Source organism: Lycium ferocissimum, chromosome 4 (genome assembly GCF_029784015.1).
Source record: "Lycium ferocissimum isolate CSIRO_LF1 chromosome 4, AGI_CSIRO_Lferr_CH_V1, whole genome shotgun sequence".
Classification (NCBI taxonomy): Eukaryota; Viridiplantae; Streptophyta; class Magnoliopsida; order Solanales; family Solanaceae; genus Lycium; species Lycium ferocissimum.
Genome location: NC_081345.1, coordinates 24,256,464 through 24,274,753, shown reverse-complemented (window position 1 = coordinate 24,274,753; position 18,290 = coordinate 24,256,464). Strand labels below are relative to the sequence as shown.

Genomic DNA, 18,290 nt, shown 5'->3' with positions numbered 1-18,290 from the left:
TTCTATGCTAAATATTGTGCTGCTCACGTGCTATTCAATAGTTGTCACTGTGCCATCCAACGGTTGCTATTTAATCCATCAAGAGTGTGATGAATGGTGGGATTTGTTCCACGTGTCCTTTCTGTCCTTTTCTCGTTTAGGACTAGATTTCGTTGACTGAGAGTTCTAGTACTCAAATTTCTCTTCTTCTGTCTTGATCGAATTGAAGCAGCCATGCAAGGTGATGAAGAAGCTATTTTAGATTGCTGCTGCTTGTCATCAATTCCAACAGAAACATCAAGGATAATGCTAAACAGAAGCACACCTTCAAATCCTCATTCTACTCCATGGGCTTTTTTGATGAGACAAATACCTTCAACGTGATTGTAATGGTAATAGTTTTATTTTAATTTTATTTTCAATCTATTGTTTATATGGAGTTTTGTTGAAACAAATTAAGAGGGAGTGATTCTTTTCAGAAACTTAGAACCACCATTCTCGAGAACGTTTTCCATTACTTCTACTGGTTCCTTCATTTTGTAAGGTTATGTCTTGGTTTGTTTTCCTTGAACCCGTTAATATGACACTCAAGTTGCTTGTCCTTTTTAACTCTTGAGCAATGTAGATGTGCCTTGGTCCCAAACAAAAATTTAGCGAGCTATAGTTTAATCCTAGCTAACATTTATTTTTAGTTTACCCTAGACGAATTTATTTTTGTAGTGTTGTATTTGGTTGTGTGATGTTAGAGAATGAGAAGCAGAATGCGTGAGGTTAATTCATTTAAGGTTGTCTTGTGTTAATTTATTAATATTGTAGCATGAAAAGGTAGTGTTAGTGAGAGTTGCATGCCTCATTATTTGATGATCTCATCTAGATTGCAGTTTAGTTTGTATTTGATGCCTATAGTGTCACAACTGTAAAATTATTACCACAACAGGTACCGTTCATTTTAACCTTTTTTTGTCCTTTCAACCTTTATTTGATATGCGTAGTCTTCTTCGTATTCCACCTGCAATCCCTATTCTACTACGCGATAACCTTTTGTTGTAGACTTCAGGGTCCAATTCTTATTCATGTCTACTAATTTTGATGTTCTCCGAGTGCTTTAATTAGCTCCAATATTAATACTTATATGTCTTTGCACTTCTTTTCAGGTTGAGTGTGGATGTAGGTGCTATTCGGATTAGGCGGAGAACAAAAGGCGAAGCTTCTAGAAAATGAGGGCATGAGATGCGAAGATAGACAACAGGGTCCTTTTCTCTCATTTATATTTTTTGTTAAATTCGATTTGTCACTCCAAATTTGGGGAGTGAATTTACTCCATTATTCAATTTATTCTACCATATATCTATATATCTATCTAATTTCTTTCCATCTTCTAGTTGACGTATTTGTCTTAACGCTGACGATGGTACATACTTTAATGAGATGGCCACGACAAATACCTTTCGAGAGATTTTGATGACAATCCCGGGTGAGAGGAAACCACTTCTCTTCTTGAGGTATTATTTATTTTGATAGAACTCTTTGCACTATTTCTTGACAGTTTAAAGTAGGGAGAAGTATTCAAAACACACTCCAACTTTCGCTAAAATTCTTCTATAACACACCCAATTTCAGGAGTCCCTACACCCCGGACTATTTTTTGTATTATTGAGGGGTATTATTGGGTGACGTGGACAAAAAAGTGAGTCCTCAAAATTGGGTATTATTGAGTCCACGTCACCAATAATACCCTCAATAATACACAAAAAAATAGTCCAGGGGGTCATAGGACTCCCGCAAAGTTGGAGTGTGTTATAGCAATTTCGGCCAAAGTTAGAGTGTGTTTTGAACACTTTTCCCTTTAAAGTATAAAATCTTTTTTACTGTTCATGAAAACTTTGTATCAGGCTGGCAGTTTTCTTTACTTGATATGATTAGCATGTACTAATATTAGGTTGGTTTTACCCGGCAAATGATGATTTAAGAACACTTTTCAAGTGTTCAGGTGCTCAATTGAAACAAACCGTAGTTTGAGTGTCTGAATGGCATATGCCGGCAGGTTTAAGGGGCTATCAATGTATTAAGCTAAGAGAAAAAAAAAGGCAAAAATGACATACATGTTTTGAGACTAAAATTATCAAAGTGAATTTTTGAAAATGATATACACGCCTTTAATTTAAGATTACAATATCCAATTTATTTTTTAATTATTTGCATTTAAATACTTCGTGTTAAGTGAAACTATAGTTCGATTTAGTCGTAGATTTTGGATCCAAAATTCCAAATACCTACATTTGTTAATCAACTTTGGTCTATTATTTCAATTTCGAATTGAAATATAAAATATCAAGTTTAAAAAGCAAACTTTATTTTATTCAAAATTTCACTCACAAGACTTCAATTTTACTTTCATATACAAACATAATCTCAACCACAATTTTATTTTCATGTCCAAATATATCTCAACCAAGTCAATGAGTGAGAGGGAGTAGTGTATTTGTAAAGCAGATCTTGTTATTGAAGGAACCAAAGGCATACAGACGAGGAAACGTAGAAGTTCAGGCACAGACCTGTGTCAGGTTTTCTGTGCATCAAATTATTACTCTCCTCTTTTTAACTCAATAGTAATAATAATAATATTAAAAAACTCCCACTTCAAGTAAGAAAAACTTTATCTTTAAAGGGCGGGAATGAACCTCAGATTAATTTCAAAATAAACAAACAAAAAAAGAAGGCTTAAATAAAGGTGCCATGAAAAAAGTGCAAGACTCTGCAGGGTTTCCATTCTGCATCACATGCGCTCTGGGTCCTTTTCGTTATTCGAAAATCTTGGCTTCAAAACCCACGTGAAAATAAACCACTTAAAAATGTCGAATATATAAAAAATCTATTTTTTTTAAGTGCATAGAGTGTTCTTTCCTCTGTGTTTGGAGTTATTGTTATCTAAACAGTTCCACTGACATTCCACAGATCTTTGACTCAGTTGAACTTTCAATTGGTTCTTTAACACCCATTAACGCTAAACACTTGTCTTTTTCACATTTATTATTGGTTCCAGTATCCCATTTGATTTTCTTGGTCTACAATCTGGTGTTTTTTTCGTCTTTGCTTAACCAATGGTATTCCTATGATCAGACCTGGATCTGTTTTTATTTGTAGTCATATATCGTTTTTCTCAGGTCATTTTAGTCACACATTTATACTTCTGTGCTTGTTGTTAATCTGGAGGTGGGTTTTAGACTTTAGTATTTTTTTGGAGGATTTGATGGATTCGGTTAGATGGGTACTTCTTATTTTGTAATTTGAGTAATGGGGTCTTTTGCTTTGTTGAAATGTTCATTTTTATGCTCTGTTTTGGTATTGAGTTCTACCTTTTTTTAGTGGAGTGGATTTGAAGGAAAGCTGAAAGAATGCGAAGCCAAGTTATCTTTGCTGTTGAATGACTGTAGTCACAAATATATTGATTGCATACTTTATCTGGACCACTTACCAAAGTTTTTCTGTTTGTTTTACTCAATTCATTTGATTATTATTGATTAATGGTGTCATTTATATGAAGTTGGACATTGAGGAATGAGCTTGTAGGAGATTTAGTTGGTTATTGAGATGGATAAGAGGAATTGGTTGTGGAAAAGGAGACCTTCTGAGAAGAGCCTTGGTGAAACTGAGAGTTCTGGTTCATTATCTTCACATTCAGAGAGACATTCTGATGAACAGGTATTAAGCAAATTAAAAAAAATAAAAGAGGCTTTTCATTTATAGGTTGTCTTGATAATTTTTTTCTGGCTTTTTAGTTAGTTGTGCTGATATGAAGAAGCTAATCGCGTTGCACACAGGAAAAAAATACATTGTTGATTTCTCACAGCCAAGATTTTCATGCATATTTATTTCAAGCTGATAATGGTTGAGCTAAATATGCTGCTCAAATTTTCATAGTTAGAAAGTGTTACTGCTTATACTCCATGAAACTTTAGTTTTCTAAAATGCCTTCTGCAAATGCTATATCTTTGAGACTCTGGTCGACTTCATGTATCTATGCTTCTCCTGCCTCATATGAGTATTTCAGGATCTCTCATTTTTTGATGAACCATTTACCAAAATTTTTCCATGTGACATTTAAGTATGCCTAATGGAAAATCGCTGCAAATTATTCTATAAGGATTTGTAAGGTTCTATCTAGGTGCATGGAGTTTGAGGTCAAGTCCAGATGCTTGAAAGCTTCAACTTTATATTGATCCAAGCTATCAACGACTTAATTGTAAAAATGGAAGTATGGAACACGGCATTTAGTGTTGAAGCCAGCTATCCACCTAGTAAAAGGGTTCTCAAATGACATTTATTATATGTAAATTTTGTAGTTATGATTTCTGCTAAAAGTTACTCCATATAAAATTGATCCGATAATGGTAAACTTTTAGTTTAATTAACACAAGCTCTGTATTCAAAGATTCTAGTTCTGAAACCATGCATTTCAGATCCGTGAAGCCAAAACCATTATATGTGTAAAAGAGTTCAGCATGGAGTTGATTATGTCAGTCCCATATTTGTTAAGCAGCCAAGCATCTTTCATTATATGTGAAGACTATCTAGTGAAAAAATAATGACTTCCAATTGCCTCAAAATGCATTTTACATCGTATTAGCTAATATAATGATGAATTTTTAACCCAAACTTGATACTGTTGTGTGCCACACTCCCAGTCTAGAGATCCAATGCACAGAAAAATATTGTACATGAAAGCCTCATCAACTTTAGGTGAATGTTTCTGCTTTTGACAGGTAAAATACTACTAATGCAACAACAGAAAAAGCACACCGAAAAGGGCAAACTCATTATACACGTGTTTTGATAAACTGAGAAAAGATATAAGTCAATTGAATTAAACAAAATCAACCCATTGATAGTAATAGTACCTGTAAGTCCTCGAAAGCAAACTATCCCCCTATAGTAAATTTGTTCCTGATTTGACTGCTGTTCACCTGTTATAATAATTTATGCCACGCTACTGGCGCCTTTACTCTAAATTTGTTTTCTCCTTGCCTTTTTCCCCTGGTAATTCCTTCCAGTGCTTATTAGCTTCTGTTTTCTCACTTCAACACTTGCAATTTCTGCTATTTGCAGCAGGATCCATTAAAAGAAACTCCAGAAAATGACAGCCAATCACCGGAAGTAACCTCAAAAGCTGCAACTATTGGTCATGAAGCCAAGGAAAGTCCAAAGAAGTTGATAGAGAAGTTATCAGCTGCTCTAGTTAATGTTAGTGCAAAAGAAGACTTAGTTAAGCAGCATGCTAAAGTGGCAGAAGAAGCTGTTGCAGGTATCTTCCACCGTTCCCTTTCTTCCATAAGTTCTGAATGCAATCTTAGAAATAGTTTCTAGACTATTTCCAATCTTTTTGTGGTACATGAATCGCACGTGGAATAACGTTTGGAACTTGTTCTGATCAATCATGCATTTTTTTCTAGGATAATTACATTTTTGGACCGCTCTAAAACATAGCCGGTATACGCATAGGTTTTGTATATTAAGTATAAAGATACATATAATCTACATACAATATGCATATAATATACAGAATTAGTGTATAGGTTTTGTATATTTTGGCCGGTCCCGTAATTAATTTAGGCTGACGAGCCAAAAATGAAAAAGGCCTTTTTTTGTCTTTTAATCTTGATTAGTTCCATCGTTTTGTAATATTTGGTAGGTTGGGAAAAGTCAGAAAATGAGGTTGCAGTTCTAAAGCAGCAACTTGAGGCAGCTGAGCAGCAGAACTTGACTTTGGATGTTCGCGTCAACCATCTTAATGGTGCTCTGAAGGAATGTGTCAGGCAGCTGAGACAAGCTAGAGATGAGCAGGAGCAAAGAATTCAAGAGGCTGTGGTAGAGAAGGAAAAAGAATGGGAGTCCGAAAAAGCTGCACTTGAAAATCAGCTACTTGAGCTCCAGAGTAGAACTGATTCTCCTGTTTGTACTGATCCGAATGTTCTTGTCAGGCTCGAGTGTCTAGAGAAGGAGAACACGGCTCTCAAACTCGACCTTTCTTCTCATTCAGAGGAGTTGCAAATTATGATCATAGAAAGGGACTTGAGCACCCAAGCTGCAGAATCTGCTAGCAAGCAGCAGCTAGAGAGCATAAAAAGGGTGACCAAGCTTGAAGCTGAATGCCGAAGACTACAAGCCTTGGCTCACAAATCATCCCTACTTAGTGGACAAAGATCCTTTGAGTCCTTCAGCTATAGTCAATCTGGCAGTGGAGAGCGACTGAAGACAGTCGATATTGATAGCCACATGATGAGCAAACCGGAAACAATTAAACCTGAACAAAGTTGTTCTGACTCATGGGCATCAGCACTAATTGCTGAGCTCGATCAATTTAAGAATGAAAAAGCTATGCCTAAAACTCTTGCTGCCCAGTCTTTGGAAATCGACATGATGGATGACTTCTTGGAGATGGAGAGACTAGCTGCAGTATCTGAAACTGCGAATAAAGCCTCTTCACTTACATCTGACGCTGTTGCCAATAACTCATCTACTGAGACCATTTCACAAAGGGTGGCTGAATTAGAGCAAAAGCTGGAGAAGATTGAAGCAGAGAAAGCTGAACTGGAGAATGCTTTAAGTGAGAGCCAAGATGCCTTTAAGGCGTCCGACTTGCAGCTTAAGGAAGCTCAAATCAAGTTAGAAGAGCTACAGAAGGAGCTAGATGCAGTGAATGAGTCAAAAGAGTTGCTTGAGTTTCAACTCTTTGGCTTGGAAGTAGAAGCACAGACTATGTCTACGGACATTGAATCTTTAAAGACAGAAGTTGAAAGAGAACGATCCTTGTCATCTGATAAGGAAACTAAGTGCCTGGAATTGGAAAATGAACTAAGAAGAAAATCCCAAGAATTTGAACGGGAACGGTCCTTGTCATCTGATAAAGAAAGTAAGTGCCAGGAATTGGAAAATGAACTAAGAAGAAAATCCCAGGAATTTGAACGAGAACGATCCTTGTCATCTGATAAAGAAACTAAGTGTCAGGAATTGGAAAATGAACTAAGAAGGAAATCCCAGGAAGTCGAAAGAGAACGATGCTTGTCATCTGATAAGGAAACTAAGTGCCAGGAATTGGAAAATGAACTACGAAGAAAAGCCCAGGAATTTGAACTTGAGCAAGCTTCTACTTCAAATTGTGAACCGAAAATAAAACAGGTAACATTTTTCTCAGCGGATAATTCTTTTCTTTTGTTTCTTTTGTTCGAAAGTATTGAAGCTCTTGATATTCTAAACTTTTCTATTTGCAGGAAGATTTAGCTGTAGCTGCTGACAAGCTTGCAGAATGCCAGAAAACAATTGCATCTCTTGGAAAGCAGCTTCAATCACTAGCTACTTTAGAAGATTTCTTGATAGACACAGCAAATCTTCCTGGATTTTCTGGGGGAGGATCAGTTGTGGCTGGAGCTAGTGGAGAGGAATGGAAGTTGCATGTAAATGAGACATTTACCCCGAAACACAATTCAGATACTTCAAAGATTGAGAATCCTAGTAATTCTAATGGAAATGAAGGAGAATCATCCTCTTCTTCGTCTTCATCTACTTCATCAGCTACTCAGGTGACAACTTCCAAAAGTAGAAATGGTTTTGGTAAGTTGTTTTCTCGAAGTAAGAGTGGAATTCAGCTCTAAAACGTAAGAGTTGATTCGAGTCTAAAATCAAAAAGGGATAATACAAGATGAAAGCCAAGATGCAGATGTGAGTGAGGATTCATATAGCCGTTTGTAACTTGCTTGAGATTGAGGCGTCATTCTTGCCAACATATTTTCATATGGTTATAAGTAGGATAGCTGATTAAATTTTGTTTCATTAGCATCATATGTGCTCTGATTGTTATTGAGAATGCACGTATCTTTCAAATGGCATTAGATCATTAATCCAGTGCTTTGGGTATCCACCTCCCACTTTTGTTTTGATATATCCATTTGCAGCTGTTTCTTTTACTCGATTCCCTAAACTCTGGCATGATACAATGCAGTCAATTTGCAAAATACTTTTATTAATATTAGCGCAAAAATTTGTAATTGGTCAAGATTTTATAAATCCCTCCCGGAAGAAGTTACTTTTTCCAGCTTCTATTACTACTACTCAAAATGACTTTTTTCTCCTAAAAATCTTGACTGCACACCTCAAGCTCTCTACGAATAAGCATTTTTTTTTACCAAACATGCAAATAGTTCCCATTAATGCAAATTTTAGGTAACAAACTAGCTTCTAGCTGATTGAGAATGACACGCTTCATGACCAAAAAGAATGACACGCTTAAGAGGATGTGGCATTGACAATATCTCACATTAATAAAGAATATGGATTTTCTACCAACACATAGCCAATGAGAATTGAAAGCAGATAGCGAAGATCTAATCACCATCCACGCTGTCAAATGGAAGATAGTATAGAAAGGATGGGGCCCACAACAAGAAAGATACGCTCCTCTTAGCCCCCGTTTGGCCATAAGAATTATTCACTTTATCCTAATTTTTTTTTCACTTTTTTCCGGAATCAGCATTTGGCCATGAGAATTTCGAATACAACTTGAAGTTATATTCCGAAATACCAAAAACTCAAAAGATTTATTTTTAAAAAAATTTCACTTTTTTATAACTACATTTCACAAAAAATTACAATTTCAAAAACTATGGCCAAACACAATTCCAACTCTAACTTCAACTTCAACTCCAACTCCAAAATTTCAAAAAAAGTAAATTTTTTTGAGTATCTATGAACAAACAGGGCCTTAATATAATAAAAATAAAAAGAAGCATGTGGAGATGGAAGATGACACGAGGGATACGTAAAGAATCCACATGGCGAGGCATGGCAGGAATGTCGAGATCGCGGTCTACCGCAACCTCTTATCAACAAAACCAAATCTCTCTTCTCTAAACTGAAGTTAGTTTTCTGCCTCTCTTGTTACTTGGACAAGAGAAGAAAGACTGCCGTCTTTTTCATCTTTTAGAAAGAAAGAAAAAAAAAAAAATAGGAGGCTCGACTCGCCATGTCCGCCATTGCTACTTCTGCTGCTCTTTCTTTTCCTTTCTCTTTTTCCCGCTCTACTAAGACTTTTACAAGAAAGGTACCTACTTTTACTACTTGATCGTATTGCAGCCCTTACTTTAATTTAGCTGTATTTTTGTTATATAAGCTGCTAAATGGCTTTCTTCGTGTTTTTGGTACGAGAAAATTCATTTTGCATGGAAAACGTTCTTGAAAAAGTTTTTCTATTATTTGGTTGGTGAGTGAAAATAGTTTTGAATAAAATAACACAGAGGCAGAGTTAGATTTTGAGTTTACGAGTTTTGGATTCTAGTAAAGGTAGCTTACCAGGTTTTAATAAATTATTTATACATATTTAGTGAATTTTTAATCATTGTTGATTCTGCCGAACCCTTAAGTAGAATTGCAGCTCCCCCTGAAAATACATAATAATTAAAAATGAATCATAATATTCCTAAATCGTAGAGTTTTTGAGTGCTGACGATTAATGGAGTAATGTCCAAGTATCAGTTGGAACATGTCATATGAAGTTCAAAGTTATAAGAAAAATGGTTTATGACCGTAGTGAGTGAAGTCATTTCTTTTCTTCCTTTTCCCCCTTTTTGATGGGAAATGTTCCTAACCAAAACCAGAAAATGAGGTTCTTCCTTGTATGAATTTCGTTTTAGTAAATTAATAAAGCTTAGTGGACTCTGGTGTCTCAGATCTTTCACTCAATATTAACTTGCTTGTGGCATGTTTTTATGCTCCAGTATGTTGGGTGGAATAAGTTGAAATTCGTGTATTAATTAGTTGGTTACTCATTACTAATGAGTCATTAGGTTTATTTAGTAAGTTATCTGAATGTGAAGACCTGTACACCACTTGCATTTTGTCTATCAGATGACTTGTTGAATGGCCAATAATTCTGTTATTTGTTCATTGTCAGTGCTTCAAAGGGGGATTTGGAGTGTTTGCAGTGTATGAGGAGGCGGGTGGGTTAACAGACAAGAAAAGCTCTTGGTTGACAATCTTTGATGTGGAAGATCCAAGGTCAAAATTTCCTCAATCTAAAGGGAAGTTCTTGGATGCAAATCAAGCTTTAGAAGTTGCTAGATTTGATATACAATATTGTGATTGGCGAGCTCGTCAAGACGTACTTACAATAATGCAGCTGCACGAAAAGGTTGATTCTTGTTCATAATGTCTTTTTACCCCTAATTTTATTGAAGTTCTAAATAGACCTGAGTTTAAAGATTATCTCTAGGTCTATACACAAAGCACTACTTTGTAGTTTGTGTATAAGTATTGTACTATGCTTCATTTCTGCTAATTAGTGACTGTTCCTTCTTTGGAGTTGTTTCTAGTTTTTTCTCGTCATAGCTGTTTTCCTTTTCATCCTTTGTGACTGGTGGATACTGTGTGAGCAGGTTGTGGAAGTATTGAATCCTCTAGCACGGGAGTATAAATCTATTGGAACCGTGAAGAAGGAACTTGCAGAGTTACAACAGGAACTTTCTCAGGCTCATAAAGAGGTATATAATACTTTGATCCCATTGAACAAGCTTATGTTGTTGGATGCAAGTTACTTCTTTCTAGATTTTTGGGTAGATTTGTAAGACATCAAATATTTTCCCGCTATTATTGGTTATTCAGGCCTATTTCTTTTTATCTCTTAAACTTATTGAAAACTCTGGTTATCAAATGATTTGAACAATCTGGAGCAATTTGCTTAAGGTGCTATTGAAGCTGAGCAGGTTTTATAACGAATGAATGGTTTATTACATAGATAAACTGGTTCAAAAATCTTACTTGTCAACAAAAACAACACGCACACGCAAAAGCAAGTTTGAGGATTTTGAGTACTTCCATATAAGCCAAGTTTTGTATCTAAAGTAGTGATAGCAACAGGTACATATATCTGAGGTGCGGGTTTCTGCTGCTTTAGATAAGCTAGCTTACATGGAAGCATTGGTTAAAGATAGGCTGCTACCAGAGAGGAGTACAGAAGAATCAGATCGCCGGTCTTCATCCTCCGGTACGTCTACAGTATCTAGAGATACGACTAAAACCAAGCAGCCTAGGAGAACCCTCAATGTGTCAGGTCCTGTCCAAGAATACAGCCCCCATTTGAAGAACTTCTGGTATCCTGTTGCTTTCTCCGCTGATATTAAGGACGACACCATGGCAAGTCAATTACCCTATTTTATGCAATAATCTCATTTTCATTACTGCAGACAACATGTTACCAATTTCCAGTCTCTACAAATTAATAAGTCCCCCGAAAAAGGACATATTAAATTACTTAAATGGACTGATGCAATACTGTGATGCCAACCAATAGGGGCGGAGCTAGTGTAGAGTTTGCGGGTTTGGCTGAACCCAGTAGCTTTAGTCCTAACCTTGTATTTGTCTTAAGAAATTCATTAAATATGTATAAATTATTTAGTTTAGACCCAACCAATAGCATGTTGTACCATCTCCTTTCTAAATTTCTGCGAGGAGAGAATATGACAAGGAAAACTTAGATAGGAACTGGTCTGTTATGATTTTTATGCTTTTGCAGTATTCAACTGTCTTGTTTGATGATGGTCATTTGACTTTAATGTATCAGATACCAATTGATTGCTTTGAGGAACCATGGGTGATTTTTCGTGGGAAAGATGGAAAACCTGGATGTGTCCAGAACACATGTGCACATAGAGCCTGCCCCCTTCATTTGGGCTCAGTTAAAGAGGGTCGCATCCAATGTCCTTATCATGGTGAGAATAAGAAGAATATAAGCATTCTTCAGTCCGAATTTCCTATCTAGGAAATGAATCAAGTTGGTGTTTGATACGTGAAGAATGCATGAAACAGCTGACATTTACTTTTATGTTTGTTTGATGATCTTTAGGGTGGGAATATTCAACAGAAGGAAAATGCGAGAAAATGCCATCAACAAAATTTCTGAATGTCAAGATCAAAGCTTTGCCATGCTTTGAGCAAGAGGGAATGATATGGATTTGGCCTGGAAATGATCCTCCTGCAGCCAGTATTCCTTCTTTACTGCCACCTTCTGGATTTCAAATCCATGCAGAGGTTTGAATCACTGCAACAACATTTTAATTGTTTATAGGAAGACTATCTAATAACAGTCAGTTTAAGTCTTTCTGCCTCATTCCTGCTGTTCTTGAAACTGGCAGATAGTGATGGAACTTCCAGTGGAACATGGGTTACTTTTAGACAATCTGTTGGATCTTGCACATGCTCCTTTCACCCATACATCTACATTTGCTAAAGGATGGAGCGTCCCAAGGTATAAATTTTTAATGATGCCAAATAGTCTAGAAGTTAGTAACTCTGGGCTAGAACTAATCTGTTTTAATTTAAACAAACTGCCATCGGTAATATCCACCTTAGACATTAAGGAATTGAAGGCATAATTCCTGGTGTGCTGCATAATTTCTTAAAACTTACTGGATTACTTCCCGAAATAAATAATTCAATTACCTCTAGTTCATCATCTTTGCAAAAAAAGTCAGTATGTTTTTAGTCTATATCATCACCGAGACAATGTGGACATGCATGCATACTTCATTTCACCGAGGTGAGTTCATCTTGGTTAACTGCCATAAAGTTTTTCACCTATTAAATCAACCAGAACTTCTCAAATTCCTTCTAATAGTCTTTTGGGATTTGAATGAATGTGAAAAGATTCTTATCGAGGATACCGAGTTAGATTAGTTGATAACTGTTACTTTACAGGTAAATAATTCTTCCAGTCCCAAAATGAATTTTCTAAAGGAGAGTTGACTATATTGTATTGTTTGAAGTCATATTGTTCGTAGAAAATTAACTTTTTTGTTATCTTGTTTACGAATCTATGATAATGGTTCATGCTCGTGTACATTGCGTAGAATAAAGATATTGTGGAGCACAATTAGCTATAAACATAAAAGAGATGTTTCCACTTTCTGACAACCAAAACAATGTGATTCTATATTTTTCTTGTTTACTTTTTTTGTTGGGGAAGGGGAGGTGCAGTGGTTCCTATACCTGTCTGATGAATAAAGTCTGGTAGTAAAAGCCCAAAGATATGAACACTTACTAGTTACCTTTCTTTTTCAGCTTTGTAAAATTCTTGACTCCTGCATCTGGTCTGCAAGGATATTGGGATCCCTATCCGATAGATATGGAATTTCGACCACCTTGTATGGTTCTATCAACCATTGGAATCTCAAAGCCAGGCAAATTGGAGGGGCAGAGCACCGAAGAGTGCTCTACGCACCTTCACCAACTTCATGTATGTTTACCTGCATCACGACAGAAGACAAGGTTGCTATATAGGATGTCACTGGATTTTGCTCCCGTATTAAAACACATCCCTTTCATGCAATATGTGTGGAGGCATTTTGCTGAACAGGTTGGATTCTATCCTTAACATTGGTAGTGTTTGTCATTACTTAAAACTTTTAAAAATGTAGATCGGTGTCATTGACTTCTTTAAGATATATGACCTGCACATACCTATAATGACGAGTTCTCTGCATAATTTGGCTTGATTAATCTATGAAAAATGTTCCTCCGTTTCCTTGTGTATTAATCCCGGAAATTGATGCAATTAGAAAAACTTGTTGAAAGTTGGCTGTATGAAGCCAAATTGGAGGTGGAGATTTCTCATGTTACCATTAACACTTTGGGTTGTGAAACAAGCATTGCAAGATCATGTTTCAAAGCTCTCACTGCAAAGTGGCTGAGCTCTTGAGTTTTCCACATCTATCTATTTAAACCACAAAAATTAATAAAAATAACTAAAAGTGAAGCTTGCCAAAATGTAAAGTGGAAAAATATCTGCATTTGTTTTTCTTGTAAACTGAATATTGCATTGAAGATGTCCCACCTAAAAACTGAAAAGGAAGTATTTAAAAAGTTATGTTCTGATTGGCTTTTTGTGATCTATTCTTTGGGAAAATATTATCAGGTTTTAAATGAGGACCTACGGCTTGTGCTTGGTCAGCAAGACCGGATGCTCAATGGTGCTAACATTTGGAACCTACCTGTGTCATACGATAAGCTAGGAGTGAGGTATAGGATATGGAGAGATGCTGTAGAGAGTGGAGCAAAACAATTACCATTCAGCAAATGAACTAATCCAAGGACTGATTTTACTTCTCAAGATGATCATACACTCTAAACAATTTTAGCTCTTTGAAGAACTTCAGTTGCTGAGAATCTCGCTTGGTATATAACACGGTTGCCACACTTGTTGCTCTGAGGAGATACCGGAGCATCCTGATATCGGTGTGTCACCAAAAGGAGTGATTTCAGCGTAGCTACCCTTGTAAAATAAATTGTACACTAATTTGTTTTTAGGTTCATGTACAGTTTAAACAACCTTGACCCCGCCATTAATTCTTTAATGTTTGCCCTAGCGTGCCTCCTAGGAAATCTGGAGGTATTTTTTCGTAGTCATGGAAATGGTCCTCCATCATGTATCATATTATCAATCTTCTCGGATTTGAATTGATAACACAATTTTTTTGCCAAAATGAAGAGGAAGATCTGATTTTCTAGCCGTTTGATCTAGTTTGGCCCAGAGTGTATTTTTGTCATCAAACTTATGTTCTTTCAATGTTTCCAGAATCAAGAAACAAAAGTACAGTCCATGGAGATGGAGTTTCTTAAAATAAAATTTTGATATAATTTTATTCAACGACGTAATATATGCGGTTGGTCCCAGTGTATAGAACAGCATGAAAGTTGATCATAGCTCGTAACAGGTCTTAAAATCTGGTTCACTGAAGAGTAAGTCTGTAATGCTGAAGGCAAACAGATCAGGCCATAATGTATATGGAGATTATCAAATCTTCATCATCCTAAAAGATCAATTCTTGAGGTGGTAATATTTAAGAGTAACAATTTCATCATACTAGTAAAAGGTCAATTCTTCCACCAGACGTTTACTTGGGGTTTATGTAAAGCTGCTATATATGTATGAGACCTCTTGAGCATTCACACCATTTAACCTTTGGACGATCAAAATACACAGCATGAAGAATAATTTGATATAAATTAGCTGGGGTTAAAAGAGGTGGAGTAGAGGAGATAGTACTCCCTCCATCGAATAAAATACAACATATGAGCCTCAACTTCAAAAGTTTGAGGTCGATAATGTGAATCGTCAGTAACCATGTTGCTTCATTTAGACTCGGTATAATTCAATATTTGAAGATTTAGGTTATCTACATTTTCCTTTCCTTCACCTTCTTAAAAAAAAGTGCGCACTTAAAAACCCAAGTACAGTTGTCGGCATTATTCAATGTCATCAAATCTCTAACAAGACCAAAAGATTTCTAAGGAACTAAATCTTAAGCTTAACTAATTTGTAAAATATTACCTTATGGGAAAAAAAAAAAAAAAACTAATTTGTATAGCTTATATATATATTTTTCTTCCATTCCGCCCTATTTTGCGCCAAGTCTACATGCATACCAAGAAATTATAGGTCATTTAACATGATTTTCTTTCATTTGATTTTAGGTCTGCCTCGTCCTTTTATAATCCTTTCAATAATTATAATTTCACCTATTGACTGGTGCATCAGAAGGTCAATGTAGGACATGAAAAAACTATCTCAAGCGACGTTTTCTCACGTTAGCCTTTATATATATGCTATTTCATCTCACCACCTTCAGTTGAATGTAATCTTTTCTTATCTTGTCTAATTTTATGTGACCGCACATTCATCTAAACATCCACATTGATATAACACTCATCTTGTCTTGTTGATCTCTTGCAATTATATTATCGAACTTGTCTTTCAATTTGATAGGTATTCTCCTATCGCATAACACTCCCATAGCACTTTTCTATTCAAACTGATTTTTGAGTAATTTCTTCATTTATAATCATACCATTTCCCTTAACATAGAGCTTGATATCATGTTAGTTTGCATTTATATACCGTAATCCTATTTAATTTCACCTCAATTTCATTCTTCTTTGTATGGTTTAAGCTCACAATGCGTATATTTATAGCTTGTTTAGTCATGCTTCTAAAAACAGCTTATTTTAAAAAGTATTTTTTTCAAAAGTAAAAGTACTTTTGGCTAAAAGCAGTTTGTGTTTGACCAATTAATTTAAAAAGTACTTTTGAGCAGCAGTTAGTGTTTCACTAAGCTTTTAAAAAGTGTTTCTCAACGTATTTTTTTCAAAAGTACCTTTCAAAAAAGTACTTTTGGGCAAAAGTTAATTTTTAGCTTATGAAAAACTGCTTCTGTTACTCCCCCAAAACACTAATTTTCTCTCAAAAGCTTGGCGAAACACCTCACTTTTTTTTAAAATAACCACTTATTGAAAAAATAAATACTCTTGGGAAGAATAAGCTTTGGCCAAACAGGCTTAGTTTAACTTTTATTTATCTTAAACCTTACTCTCTAGAGCGTTTCTCCGTCATTCAAACTATTAGTTGAATTTGCTTGTTTCCTTAACAATATCGTCTACCATATACCATGAGATACAGATTGGCGAAAAGGTGAATATCAATTTAAAGTGGCTTAGCACATTTTGATTGTTGGATATGGAGACAATTTCCACTTAAGGAGAGAGGGAACAAGTGTTTTTATAACTGCAGTTACCAGAAACGAAGCACTGAAGCTAAATACGCCTCAATAGAGCTGAAGGAATAATTGAACAAAACTGATTCATACAGTTATATTTAAGCAATTCTGCAATTAAGACATAGTTGATTGACTGATTAAAAGAGAAAGCTGTGTCAAAAATGTTTAAACGAATGAATATAGAAATAAGGATTATTTTCTTTACAGTATTTGTTACGTAATGCACATATCATTTTCGTTGAGTCGAAAAATTTGTCCTTTCATTATGTTCAGAAGTAAGAGGACAAGATAACTTTTTTGTCATTAAATTAACGGAACTTTATCCACTCCTACTGTTCTTGAATTGCCTAGAGAAAACAAATGACAAAAGGTTAAATTATCAGTGTTATGAGTTATGACCGAATAAAGTGTATCAACATTCAGCGGAATCTTTCCAAACCACTAACTTTTTCTTTTGGAACCCTGTCAACCTACCGTAACCTGCTCACTGAGTCATAGTTCGGAATTCATAAATCACATAGAAGAAAATCGCACTAGGCAAATTCGACGAATTCTAACTTAAAAGGCTGCTAATGAGCTCGATTATCTCAGGTTTCCATGTGGAAATCACTTGCCCGACGAACACAGTATTGTGATACTTACAGAAAATTTATTTGTAACTTGCATATTCAGTCTCTGTACATAAATTGCTCACCAATCACCATTATGCCACCAAAATAGCACTATTAAATTGGTTTAAGTAATTACACATTTATATCATGTATTAGTACATTCGTTATTTTCTACATAATCTCTAACTTTCGTAATTACACATATAATACATTTTCAAAACAGAACAAGACAAAAAAACCTCAAATTTATTCCTCAAAGTCACACTTATTACAAGAAGAACATAACATAATTACAAACATCCATTTACATATCAGAACTCAGAGTGCATTACCACAGAAAGGGCAGAATCGGAAATCCGCATCCACTTCCCGGCGACAAAACTGACACCTAAGAACATCCGGCACGTCCGCCGAGGACGACGGCGGTGGAGTTAGTGATTGAGGGAAGAAAAGTTTGCAGTCGTTACAGTACATCACCGGCTCTTTTCCCGGCCATCGCCACACAGGAACAAAGAAGAGCTTCAAAACCTTGTCATAGTCGACTAGGTCGGCGCGTGATCCGCACGCTATGCACCGACCAACGCCGCTCTTCAATACTTGTCTCGCCTGTTGCTCTAGCCCTCCTACGAAGAAGAAAAACATTGCTTTGTTCTTTTGGGTTTTGTTTCTGATACTTTCTTGATTTTTGATTTGGGTTATATTGGTATGAATTGGAGTTTTTGAAGAGATAGAGAAGAAAGCTGTAGAGAGCTGAAGAAAAAGTGAAGTATCTGGAGGATTCGTGGTTGTTCGGTTGGCTTGAGAATCAAGTTATTCGGGAACCGTTCTTGCCTCGGGTCATTTGCACTTTTGGCCCTATTTTATGTTACTCTTTAATTTTAGTCTATCAAAATCGAATTTGCATAAAAACATAAAAATAGGCATCATAATATACACAAGTTATGTTCGTGTCCTTAAAAATCTTATGCCCCACTAGGTATAAGTTTGATTTTAAAAGATAAAAATTAAGGATCAGTCCATTTCTTTTATCCATTGTCGATATCCGTATCGAAACTCAATTATATCCGAATTCGCGCAGCATATGGCTCCATTCAGGGAGAAGTGC

The 18,290-nt window shown here is 35.8% G+C and overlaps 3 protein-coding genes across 3 annotated transcripts; 2 read left to right on the top strand and 1 right to left on the bottom strand.

Moving 5' to 3' along the window:
- Positions 1-3,541: 3,541 nt before the first annotated feature.
- LOC132051887 (filament-like plant protein) lies at positions 3,542-7,731 on the top strand. The gene is made up of 4 exons (XM_059443141.1): positions 3,542-3,681; positions 5,089-5,281; positions 5,669-7,155; positions 7,248-7,731. Exons 1-4 carry the CDS (start codon positions 3,571-3,573, stop codon positions 7,626-7,628), a joined length of 2,172 nt encoding a protein of 723 aa, XP_059299124.1. The 5' UTR covers positions 3,542-3,570; the 3' UTR covers positions 7,629-7,731.
- Positions 7,732-8,829: 1,098 nt separating this feature from the next.
- LOC132051886 (chlorophyllide a oxygenase, chloroplastic) lies at positions 8,830-14,528 on the top strand. Its single transcript, XM_059443140.1, has 9 exons — positions 8,830-9,073; positions 9,923-10,159; positions 10,404-10,508; positions 10,885-11,160; positions 11,588-11,735; positions 11,870-12,054; positions 12,159-12,271; positions 13,084-13,378; positions 13,937-14,528. Exons 1-9 carry the CDS (start codon positions 8,996-8,998, stop codon positions 14,099-14,101), a joined length of 1,602 nt encoding a protein of 533 aa, XP_059299123.1. The 5' UTR covers positions 8,830-8,995; the 3' UTR covers positions 14,102-14,528.
- A 2,836-nt stretch (positions 14,529-17,364) lies between these two features.
- On the bottom strand, positions 17,365-17,989 carry LOC132054483 (uncharacterized). Its single transcript, XM_059446482.1, has one exon. It carries the CDS (start codon positions 17,825-17,827, stop codon positions 17,504-17,506), a length of 324 nt encoding a protein of 107 aa, XP_059302465.1. The 5' UTR covers positions 17,828-17,989; the 3' UTR covers positions 17,365-17,503.
- Between the last annotated feature and the right edge of the window lie 301 nt (positions 17,990-18,290).